Raw genomic sequence first — 25,934 nt, 5'->3', positions numbered from 1 at the left:
CTTCTTCCTCTTCCCAAAGATGAAAATTCAGCTAAAGGGAAGGAGATTTGAGACGATAGAAGAGATTCAGGCAGAATCGCAGATGGTGCTTGACAGGCTGACAAAGAAAGATTTCCAGGGATGCTTCCAGGCTTGGCAGCGGCGCTGGGATCGTTGTGTTCACTCCCAGGGGAACTACTTCGAGGGTGATGGATGAATTTAATACATGAGATAAGTGTACGGGTTTTAATAGGCGCAGTCTAGAAACTTTTCGATCGCACCTCGTATATATCAATATAAAATACCGGATTACCAACCAGCTTGAAGACGAAAGTTCACCTCCACAACAACAAAAGACTGTTTATCAAGGCCCATTTTAATACTGTCCTATTCGAGGTGGTTTCAAAACGAAATTTTGTATACACATTTAAATTATCCACGCAGGGCGGAGTCAGCAGTTCAGAAGGTTGGGACAGTATACGACAATCAGGTAACGGATTTGAAGTTTCCTAGCAAAGCAGAATTCTCGACAAGGACAGGCACTTGATTCAGAGTTATTCTTTATGAGTGGGCTAAATCTTATAACCTCCTTAGGGATACTACAAAATGGCTCATCTAATAAGCCCTATTAACACGCCACATACAAATTGTAGTATGTTTACATAAAACATCTGTATCTGACAGAGTTTTCAAATATGTCTGTTTTTAAATAAAAAAATAGGGGCCTGTGTGGGGTACAACAAACTGATGTAACACTACAGCAGTGTTTTTCTTAACCGAATGCCTGTAAATTATGCCGAAAGGGCCCACGATTTGAAGAGATTATACTCTTTTATTTTTAATCTGTATTTATCTAAGTTTAAGGTCTCAAACACCACATTTTTACTTTTACTCTGGAGTTAAAAAAAAAATGACGAAAAAATCTATACCTTCTACCAAAATTTATAATTTGCAAACATTCTGATAAATTCTCCCTCAAAGACGTTCTGTGTCTTCAAGGAACACGCAATGCAGTCATCCATCCGCATTCGCGGTCCAGCTCCTAGCAATTATTTTCATAAATTTTCCTTGAAAAACTAACCCGTGATCCGCGCAACTTCTCACCAAATAAACGACCCACTGTCACGTCGCGGACCGCCTCGGTCCAAGCCTCACTGTTACACCCGGAATAATTTTAGAAGGACAACGTATTTTACCGTGTTCCTTACCCGTCCATGCCTCTCGAAAGAAAAATAAATAATATTAACAAACAAAGTGGAAATGTAAACATACGAAACTTCAATCCATTCTTGCAGCAATTTTCCATCACTGAGATGACATTTTATTCAGATGTACTAAGAAGGAGCGTCTGGAATGCGATGTTCCGACAAGATAAGGAATTATGAATACCATTAGCAAGAGAGAGAGAGAAATTAAGTTTTCATGGGAACCTCAGTGCAGCCAACTTCTGGATGGAAGTGTAGGACGACCACGTACAGCCACACAAAAACACTTTCTACAAATATTCAGCGTTCTTGTGGGCTCGGCTTGTGTTCTAATGGCGAGAGTTGTGAAATTATTTAGATTTTAATGAGTGTCTCCAGTCGGGGACTAGGTTAACTCTGACAAGAGTCAAACAAAGAAAGATAAACAAATACACCTGAGAGCTGATTCGGCGACAATTAACAGACAGTATTATGCCTAACTATGTCAAGAACTTATCGGTGGCCTTGGTCTACAGCATAGGTCAATAATAAGTGGATCTATGCCTCCATTCCCCCCATACGTCCTCACGCCGCAGTGCTTAATTTGCCCAAAGGTTTGTATAAATAAGTGTTGAACTTAACGGCTAAGTGATTAACACCCGTACTTTATAATCGGAAGGTCCCGGAGACCGACAATCCTGACTTGGTTTTCCTTAATCAATCCAGGAAAATGCCAAGAAATCTTTATAATTCTTTGTTTATTTAATCGTCCTTTAATCTCACACAAAACGGCCTGAGTTACTGACAGAATTCTTAAATAAATCATAAATAAATAAATTCCTGAAATCTTGCAGCAACCTCGGGGCCTCATCGAATTTTCTGGTAACCTAACGTAAACATTCATAAGATAGGAAATGTTATTCATTTATGGAACTTAATGTCTTTCTAAGCCCCCCACGGTGGTCTAGCGGTTAGAACGCTGGCCTTGTAATCCTGGGGTCTCGGGTTCGATTCCCGGCGGTGCCCGAATTTATAACTTGTGTTGGGCAAGGCCGTGGTCTAGGCAACACGGAGTTTTCCTCCGGGGGCTTCCCCGGTTTCTCCGTGGCATCCCATTCACACACAGAAGAAGGCAATGGCAAACCACTTCTGGATCATCTGCCAAGAACGTATATGAACAGGTCCTAGTCCGAGAAAAGGATGGAAGGATCCTGTTCATATGGACCTGTCGTCAGACAGAACACTAAATAATAATAAGATGAGGTGGTCTAGCGGTTAGCCTTGTAATCCTGGGGTCTCGGGTTCGATTCCCGGCGGTGCCCGAATTTATAACTTGTGTTAGGCAAGGCCGTGGTCTAGGCAACACGGAGTTTTCCTCCGTGGCATCCCAACAATTACTCCATTCACACACAGAAGAAGGCAATGGCAAACCACTTCTGGATCATCTGCCAAGAACGTATATAAACAGGTCCCAGTCCGAGAAAAGGATGGAAGGATCCTGTTCATATGGACCTGTCGCCAGACAGAACACTAAATAAATAAATAAATAAATAATGTCTTTCTGGCCAATTTAATGTAACGCGATTTGTTTGTGACAGGAATAAACTGGGTTATGATGTTACGTCACGAAATCGAAACACGAACAGAAGACAGTAACGATTCTACATTAAAATGTGACCGCACAATTTCGAAATAACCAAACTACCGAACTCGTTTCGTTACTCCCGAAGAGAAATTATTTTAAAAATGGGAACTTTTAAGAAATAAACTGAAAAATTAATTGGATTGATATCTGCGGAAGTCAATTTTTTGCAGGAAACCGAGGTTGGCTGCGCTGTCACTAAACAGGGTCCCATGAAACAAACAATACGCAATACAATCTTTAATTAAGAGAGCGAGAAACGAGCTAGACGACAGGACTCTTTAGGAAGCTTGTGTAATATCACAGAGATTACGAGTGGACCCGTCACTCTTTAAATATCACACGCTTCGAAACATTTGCTCTCTTCCATGCATCTTCATCAGGAACCAGGCAGGAAGAACTTTTTCCTCATGAACAGTAACACAACTTATTGAAGCATTATATTTAAAAATTGCATGAAAACTACAACATCTATAAAATTTCTTTACGAAATAAATTAATGAGATGATAAAGTTGCGTCATATTGTGATAAATATATATTTGTTTAAATCTTGTCAGTCTAATCACAATAAAATTCCTATTAAATATTAAATATTACTATAATTAACATTTAATATATTTTAAATATTCCTATTAAATATTAAATATTACTATAATTAACATTTAAATATTTAAAATATATTAAATGTTAATTATAGTAATATTTAATATTTAATAGGAATTTTATTGTGATTAAACAGAGAAATAAATTAAATCTCAACACGTCTTTACAGCTACTTAAGCCAGATTACTGCCAAACTGACCTACACAGAACCTTCCTCTCGACTCTCCCCAGACCCCATCATAGGCGCCACCACAGACTCATTTGCATTTTTTCCCTCATACGAGAGTTTCCACCGTCCAAAAGAATATTTTAAAATTTTTCTTCATCGTGCAAACATTTCATTCTTCTATTTAAGCGTGCAAGCCTATTATATTAGTACACAGTTTCTCTGATCTTTGTTCTGTGCGTGAAACTAATATTAGCACTCCAATGGAGCAGATTCATTCTTGATAAGCTAGTAGTCACTCACTGGCCCAAGAACTTCCGTCCTCATGACTGACAACTGGAGGAGAGCTCTTGCGAGCACATTAATAAACCACCAAGTTCCATAAATGAATTTCTTAAACAGCTGAATCACTATAAACTTCTCACGGACTCTGCTCCAAGGAGCAGTTAGTTAAAGAGATAAACAAACATTCCGATATGGGCATGAGCTCAGGTAAACGCAAAACCAATAAATGTTCCAACCCAAAGAGAGACACGGCTGAACGTGGTAACGTGTTGACTTTACACGTCTGTCGAACTGTCAGATCGCCAAGCTAGACAATGCGACCAAGTGACTTATAAGAAATGGTCCTGTAAATTTTCACTGACCTCAGCAACGAGTAAGATCCATTCCAAACAAAGGCTCGCTCCACTGTCTACATTCTATTGAGGCCAGTCATATGAGTGATGTTTATGGTGAAACCAGTTTTTTTAATAGTAACTATACTGTTTCGAAGAAATCAATTTCACACTTTTCCTTTTCGAAACTTTTCCCCTGTCCAGAATCAAACATGGCGACACCTGTCTGTATGTCCCTAGATTCAATGATCAATCATCATCAATAATTACGCAAAGATTGATCAATGTTCGTTAACTCCAAATAGCGTACCATTCGATATTACAATAGTCTCTGTACATTTTAAACTCCCTATCATCAGCAATGTAAACATGGACGCCGAGCGAATTTGTGATATGGTACATACTGCCGACTGCCGGCTGACAGCACGCGGGGATACAAAATATTCTGAAATAAATCGTCACAGAATTTAATCTGCTCTGAATTTCAAGCGCATATTTTATTTCATTATGTCGTCCACAATATTTAAACTCTGCCACATTTGCGAAGAATTTACAGCTACCTTTGGTAATATTATAGTATTCCACATCCTGGTGACGAGATATTATTAATATACAGGGTGTTTACTTTTATCTTTGTTTACTTATAGCATCTGACAGAGCTCCTACATTTTTATGGTGTTTCATTCTATATCAGATCTAAAACTTATTGATGATGTTGAAGAGTCAATTGAATAAAAATTTTCTTGGATATTATCCATCGTCTAGTAAATATAAAACGTAAAATACGACGTTTCGGAGATGGGACTCTATCTCCGTCTTCAGGTTCCGGAGATAGGGATTAGCTCTATCTAGTGGGCCCAACTGTGTAGGAACCTGAAGACGGAGATAGAGTCCCATCTCCGAAACGTCGTTTTTTACGTTTTATATTTACTAGACGATGGATAATATCCAAGAGGTCCGGAGATAGGGATTAGCTCTATCTAGTGGACCCAATTGTGTAGGAACCTGAAGACGGAGATAGAGTCCCATCTCCGAAACGTCGTTTTTTACGTTTTATATTTACTAGACGATGGATAATATCCAAGAAAATTTTTATTCAATTGTTTTATTCTAGCCTAATAAATTAAACAAAAAAAAACATGCTTAATTTCCGTTGTTTCGTAAAGTTGCAATGTTATTGGACCGAAACGTAATTCTCTACACATATTTAATCTTTTTCTTCAGCCCAACCGATGACATGGCCACGATCCCCCACCCCCTTCTCGCTCGACGCATTGCGTAGAGAAACGTTATCACGTCCTGGATTCGAAGCAGATCTTTTGACGGACGACTGTGGCGGGGATGAGCTCGTCCTCACTACATGAGGGTCCATCTCGCTGGCGGAGGCTGCAGTGTGAGTCAGACCCTCGCAGAGAACACAGTGATTGCCTCGTGACGTCATGAAGTTGGTGAGTAAAAAAAAAAATAGTTCATTACCGCAGGCGCCTGTCACCTTCTAATTTTCTTCTTAGCAATGAACTCTGCGTCTTGTATTTATGGCTCGCGCTTCTGTCTCAGAACAACCAGTGATTACGTATTTAAACGACATTACAAGATTTATCTTTTCAACGGACACGCGTTGTGTTTTCTTTGCGGTAAAAACTAAATGTTTAAATAATATTTTGGACGAACTGCTTCAAAGAATTAAGACGGCATTTTGAATATGAGAAGTTTTTGAAATTCCAGCTTCACCTGACAGGAGTTGGTGCTGTAATTCGCCAATAAGTGAATGATCTAAGATTTTTTTTAAAAAAAAATATATCAAGAAATGAATACGTTAGAATTGTTTGTCTTCTCACCCAATATCCAGACACTTAAAGGACACACAGAACCACGCCGTTGCTATGTACGAATTTTCAGCGTATTTGAAAAACTAGATGGTTAGAAGAATACTTGAACATACGAGAGATGAAGTGACATTAGACCCAATGTTAAAAAATTACACAACGAGAAACTTCACCGATTAATCTATTACGTCCAGTGGCGACCTTTTGTTAAAACAGCGATGAACCATCAGTTTCCACAAGAGACGGGATGTGATTGTACATGACGTGGGTAAAGAAGGGTACAGCGGCTGAGGACATTGATAATGGCGAGTATCGACTCTGGAACTTACAAGGCTGAAGACCTAGACTTAGATGGGGGAAATATTAAAATAGACCTTACGAGAACGGGGTGTATGGTTGTGCAGTGGATTTGTCTGACTAAAGAGACAGCCCAGGGCGTATTATAAAGAGTGTAATCATATCTTCCGGTTAAATAAAAGGCGAGTGTTGGATGACTAGCTAAACAACTATTAGCTTCTCAAAGTGAACGAGGTATAACCTAAGATGATATAGTTGCGTCATATTGTGAAAATATATATTTAATTAATTATTCTTGTCCGTCTAATCACAATTTAAAATTTAAAATTAAAATTAAGATAATTAAAATATCACGTGATGTTCCTATCGAAACATTCGATTTACATTTTGAAACATCTTTTTCTTACGACACGTTTCGGTTCTTAAATGAACCATCTTCAGGTGTATAAAAATTAATTAAAATTATATAAACTTAAAACTTAATCATAATTTCTTATATGCAACCTTTTTTATAGTTGTTTATCAGTTAATAGTGATGTTCACATCCAGATTCCATTTTTATATATTTGAAGTTGTTTTACATATGTGAGTCGTGTTTAAGTAAAATTTTTTGTTGGTGAATGTTTTTGTTATTGTTCTTACATCGGCCAAAGATGAGAGGTGTAGATGAGTTCCGATGTGTCTGGAAGTATTATCGTATTTGTAAGTTCATCGTATGCTCCAAATGTCTCGTTTCCGATTCAATAACAACAGAAAACGTAGGCGCCGCGCTGGATAGGCAAACCACACGACTAAACTGTCCTAATGAGAAGTTTATATTCTGCATGGTGTTTTCTAACTATGTACGACATCCTGGTCTCCGTACGTGGATAAAGCCCACGTCCACTTTAGACTCGCGGACACCATCTAGTAAACAAACGCATCGCACGTAAAGTTTAAGGCCGAAGAAAGTTCAAAGGGGCTCACTTCCGAGAAAGTGCAATACTTGTCGGGTTACTCAACGATTTCTCCTATGCCGCACCTTAAAATCCACCTGCCACCTATGAAGTTACTTCTTAATAAAAGAGAGAAATGAGGCTGGCTCATTGATCAGTCAGTGAGAAGAAATTCCCTGCTGTCGTTCATCGCCAGTAATCGCGCCAGAACAAACAAATAACATTCTCATATATCAAATCTAAAACTTCTTGACGATGGTGAAGAGTCAATTGAATAAAAATTTTCTTGGATATTATCCATCGTCTAGTAAATATAAAATGTAAAACGACGTTTCGGAGATGGGACTCTATCTCCGTCTTCAGGTTCCTACCATGGTGTGGTTATGCCTTTTTATTCTGGGACTTTCACTTTTTACTTTGTCCGGAGTTAGGGATTAGCTCTATCTAGTGGGCCCAACTGTGTAGGAACCTGAAGACGGAGATAGAGCCCCATCTCCGAAACGTCGTTTTACGTTTTATATTTACTAGACGATGGATAATATCCAAGAAAGGTCCGGAGATAGGGATTAGCTCTATCTAGTGGGCCCAACTGAGTAGGAACCTGAAGACGGAGATAGAGCCCCATCTCCGAAACGTCGTTTTACGTTTTTTTTTACGTTTTATTACTAGACGATGGATAATATCCAAGTAAATTTTTATTCAATTGAACATTCTCATAGCACATTTATTTTACATTCATTTTAATACGAACCTTCAATTCATGTTTCTGTCAAAGCATTGATCCGTTCCTCCGAAATTTTTTTCTAAGTAAACTTTTACGTAATTCTTGATCCTAGGCAGTAATTAGAACGAAGGTACCACAACTTTCTCTGACACGAAACGGATTAGACGTATCGCAATTAATATAATTTTATCATCCACACTGACTGTCACTTGTTAATGACATCACGATCGTAATAATTCGTAATTATGACCAAGACGAAAGGAACACTGCCCAAACGAACGACCCTACACACGGAAGAACATAGATTTTTTTCTTTTCCAACGAAATTTCCTTGTACCAAGTCGAAGTGCTTTGAATTTGGAAACGTTCTCTTGTTTGCGTCATTACAACAGTAACTGAGAAATGACTACATCTGATAAAAGAACAAAATTCTCCAATCAGCGCTATTAATTTGAATAAATGTCTACGCGAAGCTAATTAAGCTGAAACAGACAACATACACGTACGAGTTAAGAATCTTCTTTTGACTTATTACTGCGACGAGGTCTCAGGATGGCAAACAATGTCTAGAAAGCCTGGCCCTGAGTACGTGTGAAGAGTTAATGACACAGGCTCCTGTGTGACCCTGCAGGCTTCTTACGTACTCGCTTACTCCTCAGCTATACATCGCTTGAAGGACTCCGGCCGTCCCACATGTGGAAGGATTAAGCTCTTGATGAGCGATCAGCCCGTCACAAGAACTTTACCTACACAGGACAGCACAACACAGACACGGACAGACATCCATGCCTTGAGCGGGATTAGAACCCACGAAATGAGTCTCAGAGATATTAGAACATACGTTCGGTCACTGTAACCGGATTACAGGCTTCTAGTCTATAAAAATTAGCCGATTTTATAAATAATTCATGGAGTGACTGTCAACGAAAGACATATTATTTCATGTAAACAAACGGACCAAATATACCTCGCATGACAAAGAACATGAACGATTAGATAATACGCAAATGTTGCAAATGCGCCTTAAACAAATTAATAATTATTCTTTCTTTGGATCGCATATTAACAAATGCTGAAGACATAACGTGGAATATCGGTTAATACAGAATGCCCCAAAAATACGTATACACATAAGATAGTATAATTGCGTCATATTGTGAATCAAATATTAAATTAATTATTCGGTTTTGTCCGTCTAATCACAATTATATTTAAAATTTACAAATAAGATAATTAAAATATCATTTTATGTTCCACATCGAATAATCGATTTACATTTGGAACATAATTAATTATCTTATTTGTAAATTTTAAATATAATTGTGATTAGACGGACAAAACCGAATAATTAATTTAATACGTATACACATTTTAATACGGAATATTAACCATGTATGTATACAAATTTTTGTGACACCTTCTACGTAACCAAGTAATTAACCAACTTCGAAAAGCAGAGTCCATCTTTGGAACCTAAGCTTCACATCAACTGATGTACATTCTTGGACACTTTCTTTCGTCTACTGATTTAGAAAGAAAGTAAAAACAGACGAAGTTTTAAAAGCCGGTTCTGTCATCAGATGAAACATTGCAACTAAGTCAGCTGGGTTAATCGGGAAGAGCCAATCTCAATCACCAAGCCAAGCACAGCCTAATTTTAGCCATTGGCACATATAAAACATAAATAAATTGTAAGTAAGTAGGACGAAGTGTCAGTCTATCGGTACTATTCGCGGAAACAATCTTGCTTCTATATTCACAGACGCTCAAGTACAACAGTTGTCACAACTGTCTGAATCAGTTCAGTTGCAGAAACATAATGGAGAAGCAAAGCACTGATGAGTAGCCCGGGCAGTGCCGTTTCTAAGTCCATTCATTCATATTTTCACCTTGTGATTTACTGCTCGGGACAGAGAGTAGAAATCTTAGTCATGGAACAGGTTTCTATGGAAACATCGTCTGACACACTTTTCAGCGAGTCGGTCCATCAACGGCATTCCTCCGCACTTCGGGTAGCTTCGCTGTAGACCTCTGATGCGCAGGTTTGTTGACAGGGCGTGAATTTAAATGTACAGGGTGATCCCTTTAGAAATATAACCAACATTTATGCACGAATAGCGATCAACTTATGAAACAGCATCCTGTCTTCACACATAAGGTCATGACGACGTAGCTTATTTACTGTAGGCGTTCTTTACACACAGATCAGGCTATACAGAAGGATAGCCGGGCTCTCTCCACAGCCAACATTATCGTCAGCGTAATTAAGCGCCCCCTTGTTTTAGATTTCACGCAAGAGTTTAAAAGAATCTGTGACGTAGACGCATGACAGGAAGGCGAACAAAGGAGATGCTGAGTTTACATTTTAAAAATCATATTTCATAAACGACGTCTCACCATTATGTAGCATTAAATGACAATGCTATTAAATAATTGTTCTTCGATGGGTCTGTAATCTTAAAAGTTCCTTGTACGTAGATGATTCGTTTACACTAACTGGGGAAGTCATAATAATATTAGCTTTTTGATTATTTCCGGAGGCCAGCAAATGGAAGGTACGAGGCTCGTCCACAAAGTACGTTTCCCTGGGGCCGTTTACAGAAACAAAACACAATTTCATGGAAATATTTATTGCAACAGATACAACAAGTGTCCAGCTATTTTTCAACACATTCTCCACCGGAATTGAGACATTTGTCATACCGTGGGACCAACTTTTGAATACCTGTGTCGTAGAAGTCTGCCGCCTGGGATTGGAACCACTGTGTGACAACCATCTCCGCCTCTCTGTCATTCTCAAAACGCTGACGCTGACCGGACAGGAATTTCTTGAGGTGTAGGAAAAGATGGAAATCACTGGGAGCGAGGTCCGGGCTGTAGGGTGGATGATTAAACACCTCCCAGCTGAACTCCTGCAGGAGACTTGCTGTCCGTCGAGCCGTGTGCGGCCTAGCGTTATCACTGACCGCACTTCACAGTCGGCGGGAGCTGGAATAAGAACCTCCATCTTCAACAGCTGCAACGATGCTAATGTGAGAACGCGGGAAGTACCGTTAGTGCATGCGCCATGCTACGTCATTGCTCTATCACGTACGCACAGTCGCTTCGCGCAATATAAGGTTTGCTAGTTGTGGGACGAGTGGGAAACTTTCTTTGTGGACGCGCCTCGTAATAAGGCCCGAGGCGTCGGTCTTTCTTCCCAAATCGCACGTTCATTAAAATTCCCACATAATTCAAACAAAACAGAAGTCAATAACGCGTGTAGTAACGGTCATGAAATCGTGACCAGTTTGCGACAATAACTCACGGACGGGTCAGGCGTTGAATCTTCATGTTCTTCCATCGCTTTCAGATCTCGTGAACAGACTGCAGCCACTTCGTGTGCTGTTTAACGTAGACTGTAATGCGTAGGGTAAAACGTCATGTTTTATTCCGGGATTAAACAGGAAGAACTGAATAAAATCACGCATAAACACTGCCAGATAAAGAGTCTACAGTGGCTTGAGATTATCTGTCTTTCCCCAATGCCATAAACTTCAAAGAATTTCTGTTGAGTTCGACGTTCTCAGACAAGCTTACATTTTCGTTTGATTTATAACATAACAACATGGTTACCGCGCGAAATAAATATATAAACCTACTTTTCCGAATCACTTTGGCTAATGATTTATTAATAACGATTTGTTAATTGCAATACTCAGGATATATATATGATAGTTATGAATTATGGGCTGGGGAGAATGCAAAGAGATAGCTTGTCCCAAAATCAGCGTTGATGAATTCAGGAAGACCACGAAAAAATGTTACGACAGTCGATCTCCTAGCCAAGATCAGAACCGGTAGTAATTACACCACAATTTTAAGTAGCTACAGATGAGAAATTTTGTACGAAATGTTTTGAGCCGAAACGCCTACATAATTACACAAATTCGCACAGCGCCAGCGAAACTTTCAAACTTCAGAGCATACGTCACTAAATTTCATAACAACAGAATTTATGATTTTCGTTGCAATGCGTTTACAGGATAAAGTAATTAACTCTCTGAAGCACATGTACAGTATTTATTTTTATTATTAGTGTTCTGTCTGACGACAGGTCCATATGAACAGGATCCTTCCATCCTTTTCTCGGACTGGGACCTGTTCATATACGTTCTTGGCAGATGATCCAGAAGTGGTTTGCCATTGCCTTCTTCTGTGTGTGAATGGAGTAATTGCCACGGAGAAACCGGGGAAGCCCCCGGAGGAAAACTCCGTGTTGCCTAGACCACGGCCTTGCCCAACACAAGTTATAAATTCGGGCACCGCCGGGAATCGAAGCCGAGACCCCAGGATTACAAGGCCAGCGTTCTAACCGCTAGACCACCGTAGCATTTCACATGTAAATACCATTTAAAAATTGAGTTTCCGCATCAACCCCCCCCCCCCCCACCAAGAAAAAAACCCGCTGTACATTCTAAGGATAATACGAAACCCACAACTCTATATGCAGAAGGCAGGATTGCTAAATTTTAAAGCACGTGGTACACATAAGTACCACTATACTTGAAAGAGTTAAAGAAGGTCTCGTGTAATAAATGTTTGTCGTAACCTCTCGTTTCTTGGGATTCTTTACACCTCTTCATAGCAACCTATAATCAGGTCTTCAACTTACAACATTGCACCTCGCCAACTCTTGCCGCCAGAGGCGACCTCAACGAGTGACAACAGAGTGAGAGAAACAACGGAAGACCGCGGGGCACAACGACCAGCGACCCGTGAAATTGAAAACAATTGGCGATGTCAGTCAATGCCCACAAATTTCTTATAATGAAGGCACAGCTTTTGAAACAGGCACGAACATCTGACACTAAACGCTGTTGGGACACACAGAAACGCACCGGTGGATGAATCGGGCAGGATGCACGATACAAAAACTGCACATTTCACAAAAACGTATCATGAATCACTTACAACTACTAAATTCAAGAAACCATATTCTGTAGATGTGAAGAAAATATTAATATTTGCTTCGGAAAAGCGGATAATGGCGGTCTAACCGTTATCACACACTTGGCATGGAGAGAGTATCTTCGTGTAATTAAAGAAATCTAGTCAAACTGATTATCCATTAAATCTGGCGTGTAAGAAACATGACTGTGAACATTTATGAATTGTTTCTGGTACAATCTGCAAGCGTGGTGATGCGTTTTACGTAATAATAACACACAAAGCCAATCTACATGTTCTCTTGTTGCCCTCAAACATATTTAGACATGAGAACGAGTTTACTCTAGACCATACACATGGACGACTTCACACTTGAAATTCTGTCTTGTCACTAATTCTTGTTCTATTAACAGTTTCCTTCCATATCCTTTCTGAGAAATTATTTCCAATGGCCCTAAGCTGTCTCGTCCGACTGCACGGGAACAGTAGAGCCAGCTATAAGAAAGCTGGAACCAGTTCCATCCCCTGAGGTGATAATAGAAAGTGTCATAAAGAACGCGGATGCTTCCGTGTGACCTTGAAAAGAACGACTACACAAGACACAAAGACTTGTAACCGATAGCAAAGGAGCCTCGGAGGTTAAAATGTTAGATAAAAAAATGTCACGTTTTGTAAACAATAATTGTACCAGGTGAGACGGGAAAGGTGGAAATATTACAAGACGTGCTTAAGAATAAAAGAATTAAATTACACGAGCTTACGGGCGTTTCTACGCTTAAACAATTACAATGTGGCTCTAAAATTATAATTATAAAAAATTCAGGCCTACGTTTTTGCCTCAAAAGTACCTCATTACGGTCTAGAACTTCCAACTGGGACTAGTTGAATGAGCATCAACTTCTCAATGAACCTTTTCCGTGAATTTATTTAAGCTCAAGAGAAGAATGCAGACGGACGGACCAACGCTAATTCCGTTTATCAAAGCGCGTTCATTTTAACGCATACAAGCTTTCGGTTGCAGCAAAACTGTCATCAAAGACTTTTAGTTATTATAATATGATTTAATGACGACAGAGGATGTTCCGGAGATATGTGGTACATATATGTACCACCTACTTTAACAATCAACAAGTCTGAATTCTTTTATTTACGTGTTTCGTCTGATTCTCGTTTCAGACATAGATTATTACCGTAAACAGCGTTAACCTGTTGATCTCTGTAATGGTGATGTGTCATGTTTTCTTCGCGGTACGGACCGAATTCTTAAATATTACGAACACGAGCTTCATCTTTAAAAGGTCAAACTAATGGGGGAGGAGGAGGGAGGCTTCCCGGCGACGCACACACGCCTCTGAAACGGTTAGGACTGCAGACTTTCACTGATTCGCGAGAAAGTATGTAAGCGACTGAACAATGTCATTGATTCCTAGTTGCTTGAATGGAGGAGGGAGGGGACAGAGACTTGTTTTATGTACATTACCACACGACGAGATGCAATGAAGAGAAATCTTTATGGATATTTACTGTACTGTAGAAAGCAGCGGTTTGTTTATTTTACGATGATGTATTGACCACGGAGGTCATGGTGTAGCGAAACATTCCTTTAATCTAGTTTAATATCGTATCAAAACATCATGATGGTATAACGAATGTCTCGAAGTCATTCTAGTGATAAAGTTAACTCTTCTAAATTTTTGGTTTCATTTTTTCATCGTGTTTATAGTCTCTGGCTCTGAAATCATTAGTCATTCAGTACGATGCTTAATAATTCATGCAAATAAAAAATGAGATAAATTAGGGAGGGCTTAGCATGCAGCACGCATAGAGTAAATTAAATTTTAAATGTAAATCCTCATAAAAATATATTAGGAAGACATAAACGTAATATAATTCGAAAATGAATATCAAAGAAACAGACTATTTAGACGTAAATTAAACAGACTCAGGATTGTTTATAGAAAAATGTGTTTTTTGGTGAGATTTGAGGTTCTCACGGACGAAGATGACGATGTTGTTCTTCAGGGTTGTGATGCTGTACAGACCCGCAGGTAGATACCAACGTTTCGGAGGAACATACTGCCACCATCTTCAGGCTTGAAGATCGACACGTCAGGGGTGGTTTTTGCAGTATGCACTTATGGCTGGTTAGTAGTTAGGAAAAGAATACGAAACACGACCAAAAGCATTTGTTGCGATTTCCTGTTCAGAACAGTACCGTAAAGCAGCCATGACGGAGTCTGCGGAGTACAGACAAAAGCTTTCGAAAACAATATGGGAGAGAAATCGGTTGGATCTATTAGCGCGGTGACCCCATGATGACCTTTGTTCTGCTGGGGTTATGATGGTTACTAATGTCTCTAAATCATGTTCCCTACTAGTTTATTTTATAACTCTATGACAAGTACCAATACTACTAATTATCAACTGCTACCGAATTCCACTCCAATTAAATTTTCTTATTAGGCAGGAACCGGAGTCTTACGGTCATAAATTTCAAACGTACGTGGAAAAGTTTTAGTATGGTTTTGTTTTAATAAACAGGTGGAGTGACCTTTAACCCGGACGTAATCGCCCTAGTTGCAATCTCTGATAGCGAAGAATACAGACGGGGGCAGACGAGGTGTTGAATAGAACATGGTCTAATAATTTCAGTGTAAATTTCCTGTATCAAATTTAGTTCAAATCAAGCCAGGGCCGAAATATACCACACTGACATGCACTAATGTCCTCTGGGATGCGTTTCGCGAAACACAGTTGCCGAATGGAAATCGTAGTTTTGTTTTCGGGAAGTATCAGGTTCGAATCTTGACCCGGGAGGAGACCAGGAAAATATCTTAATTTAAAGCCTTGGCAATATTTTGTTCCAAATCCTTTCCAATTCATTATTCATCGCGAACTAATTACTTGTTGCTACGCACTGTAAAGCTGATAAGATTTGCGTAGGATACAATCCGTACAAGAACATAGCCAATTATTTCCTTACGCCTCTCCAGTTAGCATAGAATCAAGGCTTTCTAGATCTGCAGAAATTCTAACTTATTTATCTTCCCCCGCAAATTAACACTAGCCGTGCTCAGACTGGTTATACCATCCAGGATATTTACGAGGCTCGTCCACAAAGTAAGTTTCCTTGGGGCCGTTTACAGAAACAAAACACAATTTCATGGAAATATTTATTGCAACGGATACAGCAAGTGTCCAGCTATTTTTCAACATATTCGCCACCGGAATTGAGACATTTGTCATACCGTGGGACCAACTTTTGAATACCTGTGTCGTAGAAGTCTGCCGCCTGGGATTGGAACCACTGTGTGACAACCATCTCCGCCTCTCTGTCATTCTCAAAACGCTGACGCTGACCGGACAGGAATTTCTTGAGGTGTAGGAAAAGATGGAAATCACTGGGAGCGAGGTCCGGGCTGTAGGGTGGATGATTAAACACCTCCCAGCTGAACTCCTGCAGGAGACTTGCTGTCCGTCGAGCCGTGTGCGGCCTAGCGTTATCACTGACCGCACTTCACAGTCGGCGGGAGCTGGAATAAGAACCTCCATCTTCAACAGCTGCAACGATGCTACTGTGAGAACGCGGGAAGTGCCGTTAGTGCATGCGCCATGCTACGTCATTGCTCTATCACGTACGCACAATCGCTTCGCGCAATATAAGGTTTGCTAGCTGTGGGACGAGTGGGAAACTTACTTTGTGGACGCGCCTCGTATTTCGAAGGAATACAAAAACCGCAAGCCGGAATAGGTCTGCACGGAGACCCGGGAGACAACAGCCTATCGAAATGATAATTGACTTGCATGCTTCCAAATTAAATCTGTCAGGGAAATTAGATTTCAGTATTAAATTTAATCGTCATTTCTGGAGTAATTTACTGAACATACTCACTATTTCATGGCGAATTCGGGGATATTTCATACAGACAGGTCACAATTACATACTGCAAATTCTTTTCTTATAGCATTCACGAAAACAGCACTCAAAGCCCGGAGACTTCTTGAATGTTTCTGAGGTGGCATGGGGAGGGATTAGCCATCTCTGGGACTTACTCAGCCTACACAATTGTGAGTTTTAAACAGTCATCCTGCGTACCTCGGGCGACTCTCCGATGATGATTTCATTACGCACAGGTTCATAATGAAGTAAGAACTGCCACACAAAACGCTTTCTACTGGAGAAATTACCCACGATCAGTGGTGGTACCGCTCAGAAGCCACTGTCCAGGAGCAAAACGGAACGCTTGGCGTCTGACAGGAAGACCTACTTACATCAGACCCAGGGGCCAGACAAGAATTCCTTTCCAATGACACATTTTTCCTTCATAGGTCAGTGGTAACCATGCGTACCACCTGCTTCAGCTTTCATAACTCTTAAGATACAAAATTTTTCCGACGTGCAATCTAATATATTTGTAATAGTGACGTTCTGTGCTTTGTTTGAGGAAAGAACCGTTTTTCCTGAAATGTTTTTGGACGAGCTTTTCTTAGGATTGAAGAGACGAGTACAAAATGTCAAAAATCAGAGCGCGCTTCACGTAATGTCGCGAACAGCCGTATCCTGGTAACCACGCGGGAGATTGCATAAGGAAGGAACGTGCCAGTGTGTAAAAGCGTGACCAGCAGATGGACGGAGGACAGCTGGACCTCAGCCCAGACTCCCAATATCATTTGCGGAAGTCTCGCAGTTTTGCGTGTGTCTACGCGTTGATGAGCGACCAGAATTCACAGTGACACTTTCACAGACGATACAGGTAATATTACGAGCAGCAGTGAACTAAGTCCGATACACAGTCCGCCCTTTAACTTAAGTCTGATGGCAGAAACGAACATTCACAAACCCAACGCGATAACCAACCAAACGGCTGATATATACACCTCCAGTCTTTTGTAACCTTCTTTACTGAAACGCCCTAAAGTTAATAACGAGTTCCATGAAGAAGAATTCGTATTGGCAAGCTGACAGTACAATGAGTTAGTCAACAAATTCTGTGCTTTTCGTAGGACCAGAAGGTTCATTACCGTGCTCAAAAAAGCCCGCCACCAGTCCCTACAGTCGGCCAGATGAATCCAGTCCACATCGCGACACTTTGTTTCTCAATGATCCATTTTAATATTATCCCCATATGTACGTCTGTGACTTCTTTTCAGGGTTTACAGCCTTTCCAATGCGTGCTAAATGATCCTCTCATCGTTGATACAGCGTCGAGTTCTGAAGTGGTCATCGTCGTGACCCCTTTTAAAGACACCGATTATGCCAATCCTCCGCTCCCAGTCAGACTTCGTAATGATTTTTAATTAGCCACATGCACGGATCACCCAGAGAAAGGTGGCCTGCATATGACGGTCGCTCAACAAACGCACTTCCGCGACGTTGCACTGCATTGTTTTAATATTTCGAAACTCTTTCCCTGTTTCTGACATATTACATACTTTTGTGAGGGAGAAACCATCTGACAGGTGTTAATTTCTCCGCGACTCTGTAATTGACGAAGACGTCGATACTGTGATCGGAAGGCACGGGTCGCCATATGTTCGACGACTCCAGAAACCGCCGAGTCATCGCGGGTGGCTTTCTTGAATCATCACAAAGAGATGTAATTTCTCTCGACGCAGGCGAAAAGGGCGCATGGCACAGACGTGGAAAAGAAAGTGATTTCGAGCCATACTCCGAGGAAGCAACAATTTTTAACTGTTGGCATGAATTGTCCTAAATTTCTATGGATTCATCGTAAGGTCGAAGACATCTTATTTAATCTATCTTCACTACTTAAACTTATCTAATCACTCTTGACAGGTAACTTGCTAGTGTTTAAACAAACGTTATGTTTTAAATGTGGGAAATACAGACAGACAGACAGACGAGTCGTGTCTGCCCGCTCTCAGATGCTCCGTGTTCCCATAGATTTCTGTTCAAGAGTAGCAATTCACGTCGGTCACGATATTGTCTCGTAAGACTCAGCCAATAAAAGCAATGATTAGGCAACTCGCTTAACAGGCCTTTAGAACAATGCAATAACTATCGCTACGAGCAATTTTTAAGCTTTATTAAGAACGTCAATCCAAGAACTAGGAAGCGTCTCACTGACGAAATCTCCGAGAAAATCACGCGAACTGCAAAGACAAGAATTAAAACATTAATAAAAAAAAATAATCTAGCGAAAGGAATGTGAAATATCTCATTGATGACTAATTTTGTTCAAGATATTTAATGACTGCGGAACCTGTTTGAAAATAAAAATAGTTGGCAAGATTTTCAATAAACTGCCAGGAATTTTTAATGTAAGTTTTCGTTTTTATAAAAATGGCGAGTTGATGATAAAGGGTGAATGTGGCCGAAGGTCTGGAAACGCTGATAACTCCCACCACAGACGATAAGCGTCTTGTTGTCTGTCGACGGCGACGAGCAACAAATGCATTATTAACCAATCAGAAAATTACACACATCTTTAAACGCATTTCCTTTCGTGAACAGTTCCCAAGAAGACTTGGCTGAACTTTCGTTCCAGAGACCTTTGCCGATTTGCGTCGTATTGTTTCATCACACGCTTGGCATTTCACTTGCCGAACCCACCCCCCCTCCCGGGGGGGTTCCCCCGAACACGCACTACAAAAAATTGCGCGAACAGACTCGTTCGTGAGAAACTCATGTACCCATGCCCCCCCCCCCTGCTGTGAGTGGAGGGGGAGAGACATGACTCCCCCACAAACAAAGGTTCTAGTTAGAAGAGAAAGTGTGAGGACCACATGCTGGGAGGTCCGGGGTACCGTTCACATTCAGGTGTAGCGCCATTTCATCCAAAGTAACCACACAAAGCAGAATTCTTGAGAAGTTAACAGTCGCTTAAGTAATCGCATATGAAACACGAAGGTTCATCACCGCACTAACATAGACAGGAAAAATAATACATTTTATATCCTCACGTCCTATTTCTTTAGCATAATTTTTAATATTATCCCGTAATTTACGTTTAAATCCCCAAAATGGCCTTTACCTTTCAGGTTTTAAAGCATTTTTAACGCATATGTTCTATGCTTTCTACACACACCGCCCATCTCGAAAGTGTTGGGGGAGGGGGAGATATCTGACATTGGTTTCCACCTTCCACGTAACCAACCGCTGCCTTTCTTCAGAGATCAAAAACATGGAGTTGACGAGAACAGTCTACTTCCATGTACAATAACCAGGTCGCCTTCCACAACGTTTCCCTACACTTATATAAGTTGAATATTTTTTCGTAATGTCTTTTCGAGAAAATTCACTTGTATTCGCCGCTGTACGAAAAGTAATTTTGTTTGAATAGCAGTGTCTCGAGGTTTCCCGCAGTTGCTGCATCCCGCAGCACGCCCATAAACAAGTGAAACTCGGCTTCCGCGTATCTACAACGTAGCAATATGGAGGTCGCAGCCGACTTATCGTCTGCTGGAATTTCTCCGTGACAGAACGTCTCGTCTCTGAAACATATTGCCGTAAACATGCAAGATTTCACGAGATATTTTTTTTTGTTTCGTTCTTTTATATTTTATACCCTGAGAACTGCTACAGACGGGTGGCATTTGGTTACACAGATTAACCGAGAGTCAGATTTATTCTTACGTCTTACAACATAAACGTTAATGTCGGTAAGTCAAGATAACATCTCGAACAAGGACGGAAATAATATCTTTTATAAAATTTTAAACGGAATCGGACAAACAATAAATAATTTCACTCCTTTCTAAACCCTGATCAAGAGTGGAAATATTCCCGCTGCTCTCCTCTTTATCGTAATAAAATTGAAAGAAATAAATCTGGATTATTTTTTACGACAATTGTGGGCATAATGTACGAGGTGCGATCGGAAGGTTTCCAGACTGAGCATATAAAAACCCGTACACTTATCTCAGGTATTAAATTCATCCATCACACTCGAAGTAGTTCCCCTGGGAGTGGACACAACGATCCCAGCGCCGCTGCCAAGCCTGGAAGCATCCCTGGAAATCTTTCTTTGTCAGCCTGTCAAGCACCATCTGCGATTCTGCCTGAATCTCTTGCCAAAGACTCGCCAAAACGACTACGGAAACCTATGAAATGCTAAAGCAAGCATTTGGGGAGTCCGCAATGGGTCATGCACAAACTTTTGTGTGGCATTCACGTTTTAAAAATGGCCGAACCTCTGTCGATGATGACGAGCGTTCTGGACGACCATCTTCGAGCACAACGCCCGAAAATGTTACGAAGATTCAGCAGGCCATTCACGAAGATCGACGTCGTACCATCAACGACTTGTGCGACATTGTTGGGATAGGCTATGGGACCTGTCAGCTGATTCTAAAGGAAGAACTCCACATGCGACGCATCCTGTCTGAGGACCAGAAGCAGAATCGACTTCTCGTTTGTCAGGAGCTCAAAGATCTTGCAAGAACCGACCCCAACTTCCTTTCTAAGCTCCGTGTGACTTCTTCCTCTTCCCAAAGATGAAAATTCAGCTAAAGGGAAGGAGATTTGAGACGATAGAAGAGATTCAGGCAGAATCGCAGATTGTGCTTGACAGGCTGACAAAGAAAGATTTCCAGGGATTCTTCCAGGCTTGGCAGCGGCGCTGGGATCGTTTTGTTCACTCCCAGGGGAACTACTTCGAGGGTGAATTTAATACCTGAGATAAGTGTACGGATTTTTATAGGCGCAGTCTTGAAACTTTGCGATCGCACCTCGTATGTCTTGACCTTTAGCATTCGCGATATACAGAGTGTGCCATTTAAAACTCAACCCGACAGCAATCATATACTACGGTGAAATATGAAATCAGAAGCAGGTCCACTCTGTACAACAGACTCTCTCAACCTTCTACGCAGCACGCGAGTTAAGATCGTCCTGGTTGCTAGGCCGCTGTTCACTCCAGCTGCGCAAGAGCTGTGCAGGTGATAATATGATACTGTTGCAAGAATTCACTTGGTTTCGTCGTTTCGTACGTGAAAGGGTTCACACGTAGTAGTTGACGGTGGTTTCCGGTATGTGTAAATGCGTAAGAGGGAGAACACTAGCAAACATCAGCGGTGGTAAGCCTACGACCCCGAGCAGAGCGGACGACAGACCACTGTCCTATACCGTTATATACCAAATTCTCTTACTTTCAGGACTCGACAGCCATTTTATAAACAGCTATTATGTTGAAAGAGTTTTTTTTATTTTATTCCTAAGGATATATGCCTCTGTTGCATCCAACCCACCCTCTTACATTAACCTGCTGATTTCATCTTTAAAATATTTTTCGGTGAACTCCTATGTTGTTAACATACCAAACTTCGCATGGCCGCCATACTGATGATGATTATTGCAAGAAATTAAAAAATTATGACGGTCTTGGCGTATCCTCAAGTATTATAAAATGTTAAATTCTGATGGCACGTGTTTCTGTCCCGCAGGTAGTGCTCATGTTGATAACCAGTCTCCTAGGCAACTTCTGCATCGCGAAGCAATCGGAAGAAACTTCGTCCCTGATTTGGAACAACGCGGACCGCGGGAATCCGCCTTCGCCGCCCCTCAAACTGGACCCCGCGCTCAGACGCGCCTTGCTCCGCGCTCTAACGCAGCTGGAACTCGAGGCGCAGAGTAAATCAGCCGGAGCGGACCCCACAGGAAACACCACCCCTCCAGGTGAAGGCTCCGGGAGCGACGAGCAGGAGGCCAACATAAAACGTGACCTCGAGGAATTGTTAGGAAACTACGAGAACGGCTTTCAGCCCCCGAAGGAACCGCAGCCTCCAGACACACCCAAGGACAACAACGAAATGATTGTGTTAGACGAACAAAACTCACAGCCAGCTGACGACGTCAGCGTAATCGACTACGATGTCCCCGACGACAAGACACAGCCGCCCGAAGACTTACAACGACACGAGACGGCGTCTTTCTTAGAGAAACCACAGGACAGCGCCATATTCTTCCAAGATCAGCAAAGGGAATCACAGAAGACGACCATCGCTGAAGAGAAACCAGAGACGGATGTCTCGACGCCGATTGACATTCAAACAAACATCATACCCTCAAGTACACAAGTGACGGGCACTGACATAACTAGCAATACTGGAAGAAGGGAAAGTGACCAGGACTCCAACGCCGTAGAGACGTCCTCGACGAGCAAAAACGCTGTCGTCAAGAGCACCGACCCGACGCTTGCCAATGGCGTCACAAAACTCGATCTCGATGACCAAGACGTCTCTATATTCCAGGCTCCACTCGTGGCTGCATTTACGCTACAGCAAGACGAGAAGGGTAATCCGAAACGCGTTGTGCCTCTTCTCCGGCGGCCACAGTCACCTCTGGTAACACCACGGCAGCGTCTGCCAACAGAGCAGCTGCAACTCGCTGGCCAAGCACCGCTCTTCCAGCCCCAGACACCGCAAATAACAGGCCAACAACCGCCTTTTCGCCAACATCCGCTGCAGTTGTCTCGAGAACAAGAGTTAGAACAAAAAACTCGTCTCTTAGAACAACAGCTGATTCAGCTGCAACAACAACAACACTTCCAACAACAGCAGCAGTTCCAACAACATCAACAACAGCTCTTGAAGCAACAGCAACTCCTACAGCAGGAACAGTTGAGGCAGAGACAGCAGCAGCTGTTCCTGGAAGAACAACAGAGGTTGAGGCTCCAACAACAGTCCTTCCTTCCCTTAGGGCCACCGCCATCACCACAGCGGCAAAGACCTCAAAGGCAGGAGACTGGCACCGGAATAGTGGATTTTCAGCAAAGCGTTGGTTTCCAGTACAGACAGCAGCCGAACACCCCCTTCCCGCAACAGTTCGTCCCGAACACATTCCAGCAGGGTTCCAACCCGGCGACGACGGACTTCGTATTTAAAAACCAGAACACCTTGAGGCAGAGTGTTCATCCGCCGTCCGTGAACAGCCAACTTCAAAACCTTCTGTACCAGTCGGGTGTCGCCGGGGACCTGCAGAACAACGGAGCGTCGCCTCAAGAAGATCTCAACATTGTGTCCAAAATTCTCTCCCTCAACCACGAAGGAAGAGCGAACAGACCTGGCAGGGAGACGCTTGAACCACCGTCCAGAATAATCAGACCGCCATTTCCATAACTCTGCATACACACACACACACACCGTGAAGGAAAATACGGGGACAGAGTTTTTTTTCCGGTTTGCAATAAGGATAAGTGGAGGTACGCCGAGATGCCTCCATCATATTCATCATTCTTCACCCCTGAACGGGCAGGGGTCAGATAAGACCGCTGTCTGAGAGACAACAGTCATCACAACCTCTCCACAAACATACACCAGGTGAATTAACTAAAGTGCTTCAGACAATCGTCTCCCGTTCGCTACCTGCGGAATGTACATTAATCGAACGCAACCTTAAATAGGCGAAATGCGCCTGGACGGACCAAGGAGGATCTTGTACACAAGGCATCTCCCAAGAACAAGACATAAATGTCGTCGCTTAATCTAACGTACTCGGTTTAAAATAAACATTTCTGTTCTGAACACTGAACACAACGATTTCTGTACCATGTCTTGCCTTCACGCAACCCAACTCAGTACTGAAATACCAAAATGGAGGCCCAAAACAAGTGACGAATGTTTTGTTTCGGTATGGATGTGACTTTCGAACTCAAATTACTTACAACATTCTCTACACAAGTTTCACAGCGCTAAATTTTGTTGAATGTTAAATGTTTGCCATGAATTCAGAACGATGTGGGATGAAACAGCTGTCATGTAGTTTTAAGGGTTTTTTCCCGGAGTGACCGAGGAAAACCACGAAACAACATTCAGTGAGGGTAGCTCTAGGTCGAGAGGATGCATACTTTTGTCCGCGGTTATTGAAAAGTTGCGCACAGAAGGGTTTTCCTCTACTGCAAGATACTTAAAAGCATTCGCGTTCTTGCAGACGATAAACACGTGTTTACAAATTCTACCGAAAAGCTTCTTAAGACATTTATATCAGCAAAATTCTGAAAATTACGAACCCATATTCATTTTTTGGGGGGAAGACTTACGAAAGATGCGGTTTTGTTCTTAATTGTTCTCTTTTTGAGCAGCCATTACTTTAAAAAAAAATAAAAACTAGATAGATCAATACTGATTTAATAACCCAAAGATTAATTTTCAGTAATGTAACAGAAATTTTCAATGGGTAATGTAATACAGGGTTGTTACAGAACTTAATCCTACTTTTACCGCCTTTGTGACGAATTCCAGCTACTAAGCCCTACACCAGATATTCCAATCAAAATTATGTTGGCATTTTAATTTAATCCGTGCGTCCCAAACATGACCCACATCAAACGTCTTTGTTTAATCCTGTTAAGGCACAACCATATTAAAGAGAGATCATAAAAACAAAGGTGTGCCTCTATCTAAGGAGCAAGGCAACATATTTGCTCATAAAACAAATATTCGTAAAGATTCCCCCACAACCCCCAAAGGGTGGTGACTTATTTTCATAGAAATCCACGGTAACCATGGTAACCTAAGTACAACAGTCAACAGCATTCACATAGAAAGAATAAAGAATGCATCAGACAGTATGTTAACATGTTATTATATTACAAATATTAAAGTGCTAATGTTAATGTTATACAATGTTCTATAATGTAACGCATATAAATATATTACTTAAACCATGTCAATAATTGCAATGTAAGTTAAGGAAGAGAGAAAAAAGAACTCTTTTATCTTCCTCCGAAACATTGTCAACTGCCTAAATAAGACGAGAGATCGAAGTGAAGATCATTTTCAACCCAGACCTGAAGATAGAGGTAATGTGTTCCTTCGAAACCCTTGAATCTACCTAAACGTCCACACGGAATTACAACCCAGAAAGAAATCGATACTTCAATCACAAATTCAATAGAATCTTGCACACACTAACGAAGGATACAATTTCATTTTGCCGGTCTAAAATGATATGGTTAGGTTACTGATGCGCATACGCGGGGGATCCTCGATAATGACGTCATTATTCTATCCCACAAAATGCAACGCTAGTCACGATGATATTGCACTGTGTAGGAAGTACGAGAATATGA

The 25,934-nt window shown here is 41.3% G+C and overlaps 1 protein-coding gene across 1 annotated transcript; it reads left to right on the top strand.

The window, feature by feature from the left end:
• The first annotated feature begins 5,543 nt into the window (after positions 1-5,543).
• Positions 5,544-25,538, top strand: LOC110829561 (uncharacterized). The gene is made up of 2 exons (XM_087346215.1): positions 5,544-5,640; positions 22,309-25,538. Exons 1-2 carry the CDS (start codon positions 5,632-5,634, stop codon positions 23,980-23,982), a joined length of 1,683 nt encoding a protein of 560 aa, XP_087202341.1. The 5' UTR covers positions 5,544-5,631; the 3' UTR covers positions 23,983-25,538.
• Positions 25,539-25,934: the final 396 nt, after the last annotated feature.

This window comes from Zootermopsis nevadensis, unplaced genomic scaffold (genome assembly GCF_977971745.1).
Source record: "Zootermopsis nevadensis isolate Lab colony 2312 unplaced genomic scaffold, Znev_1.0 Znev_ptg000010l, whole genome shotgun sequence".
Lineage (NCBI taxonomy): Eukaryota > Metazoa > Arthropoda > Insecta > Blattodea > Termopsidae > Zootermopsis > Zootermopsis nevadensis.
Note: the sequence above shows the minus strand (reverse complement) of the source record. Positions and strands in the feature narration are given on the sequence as shown.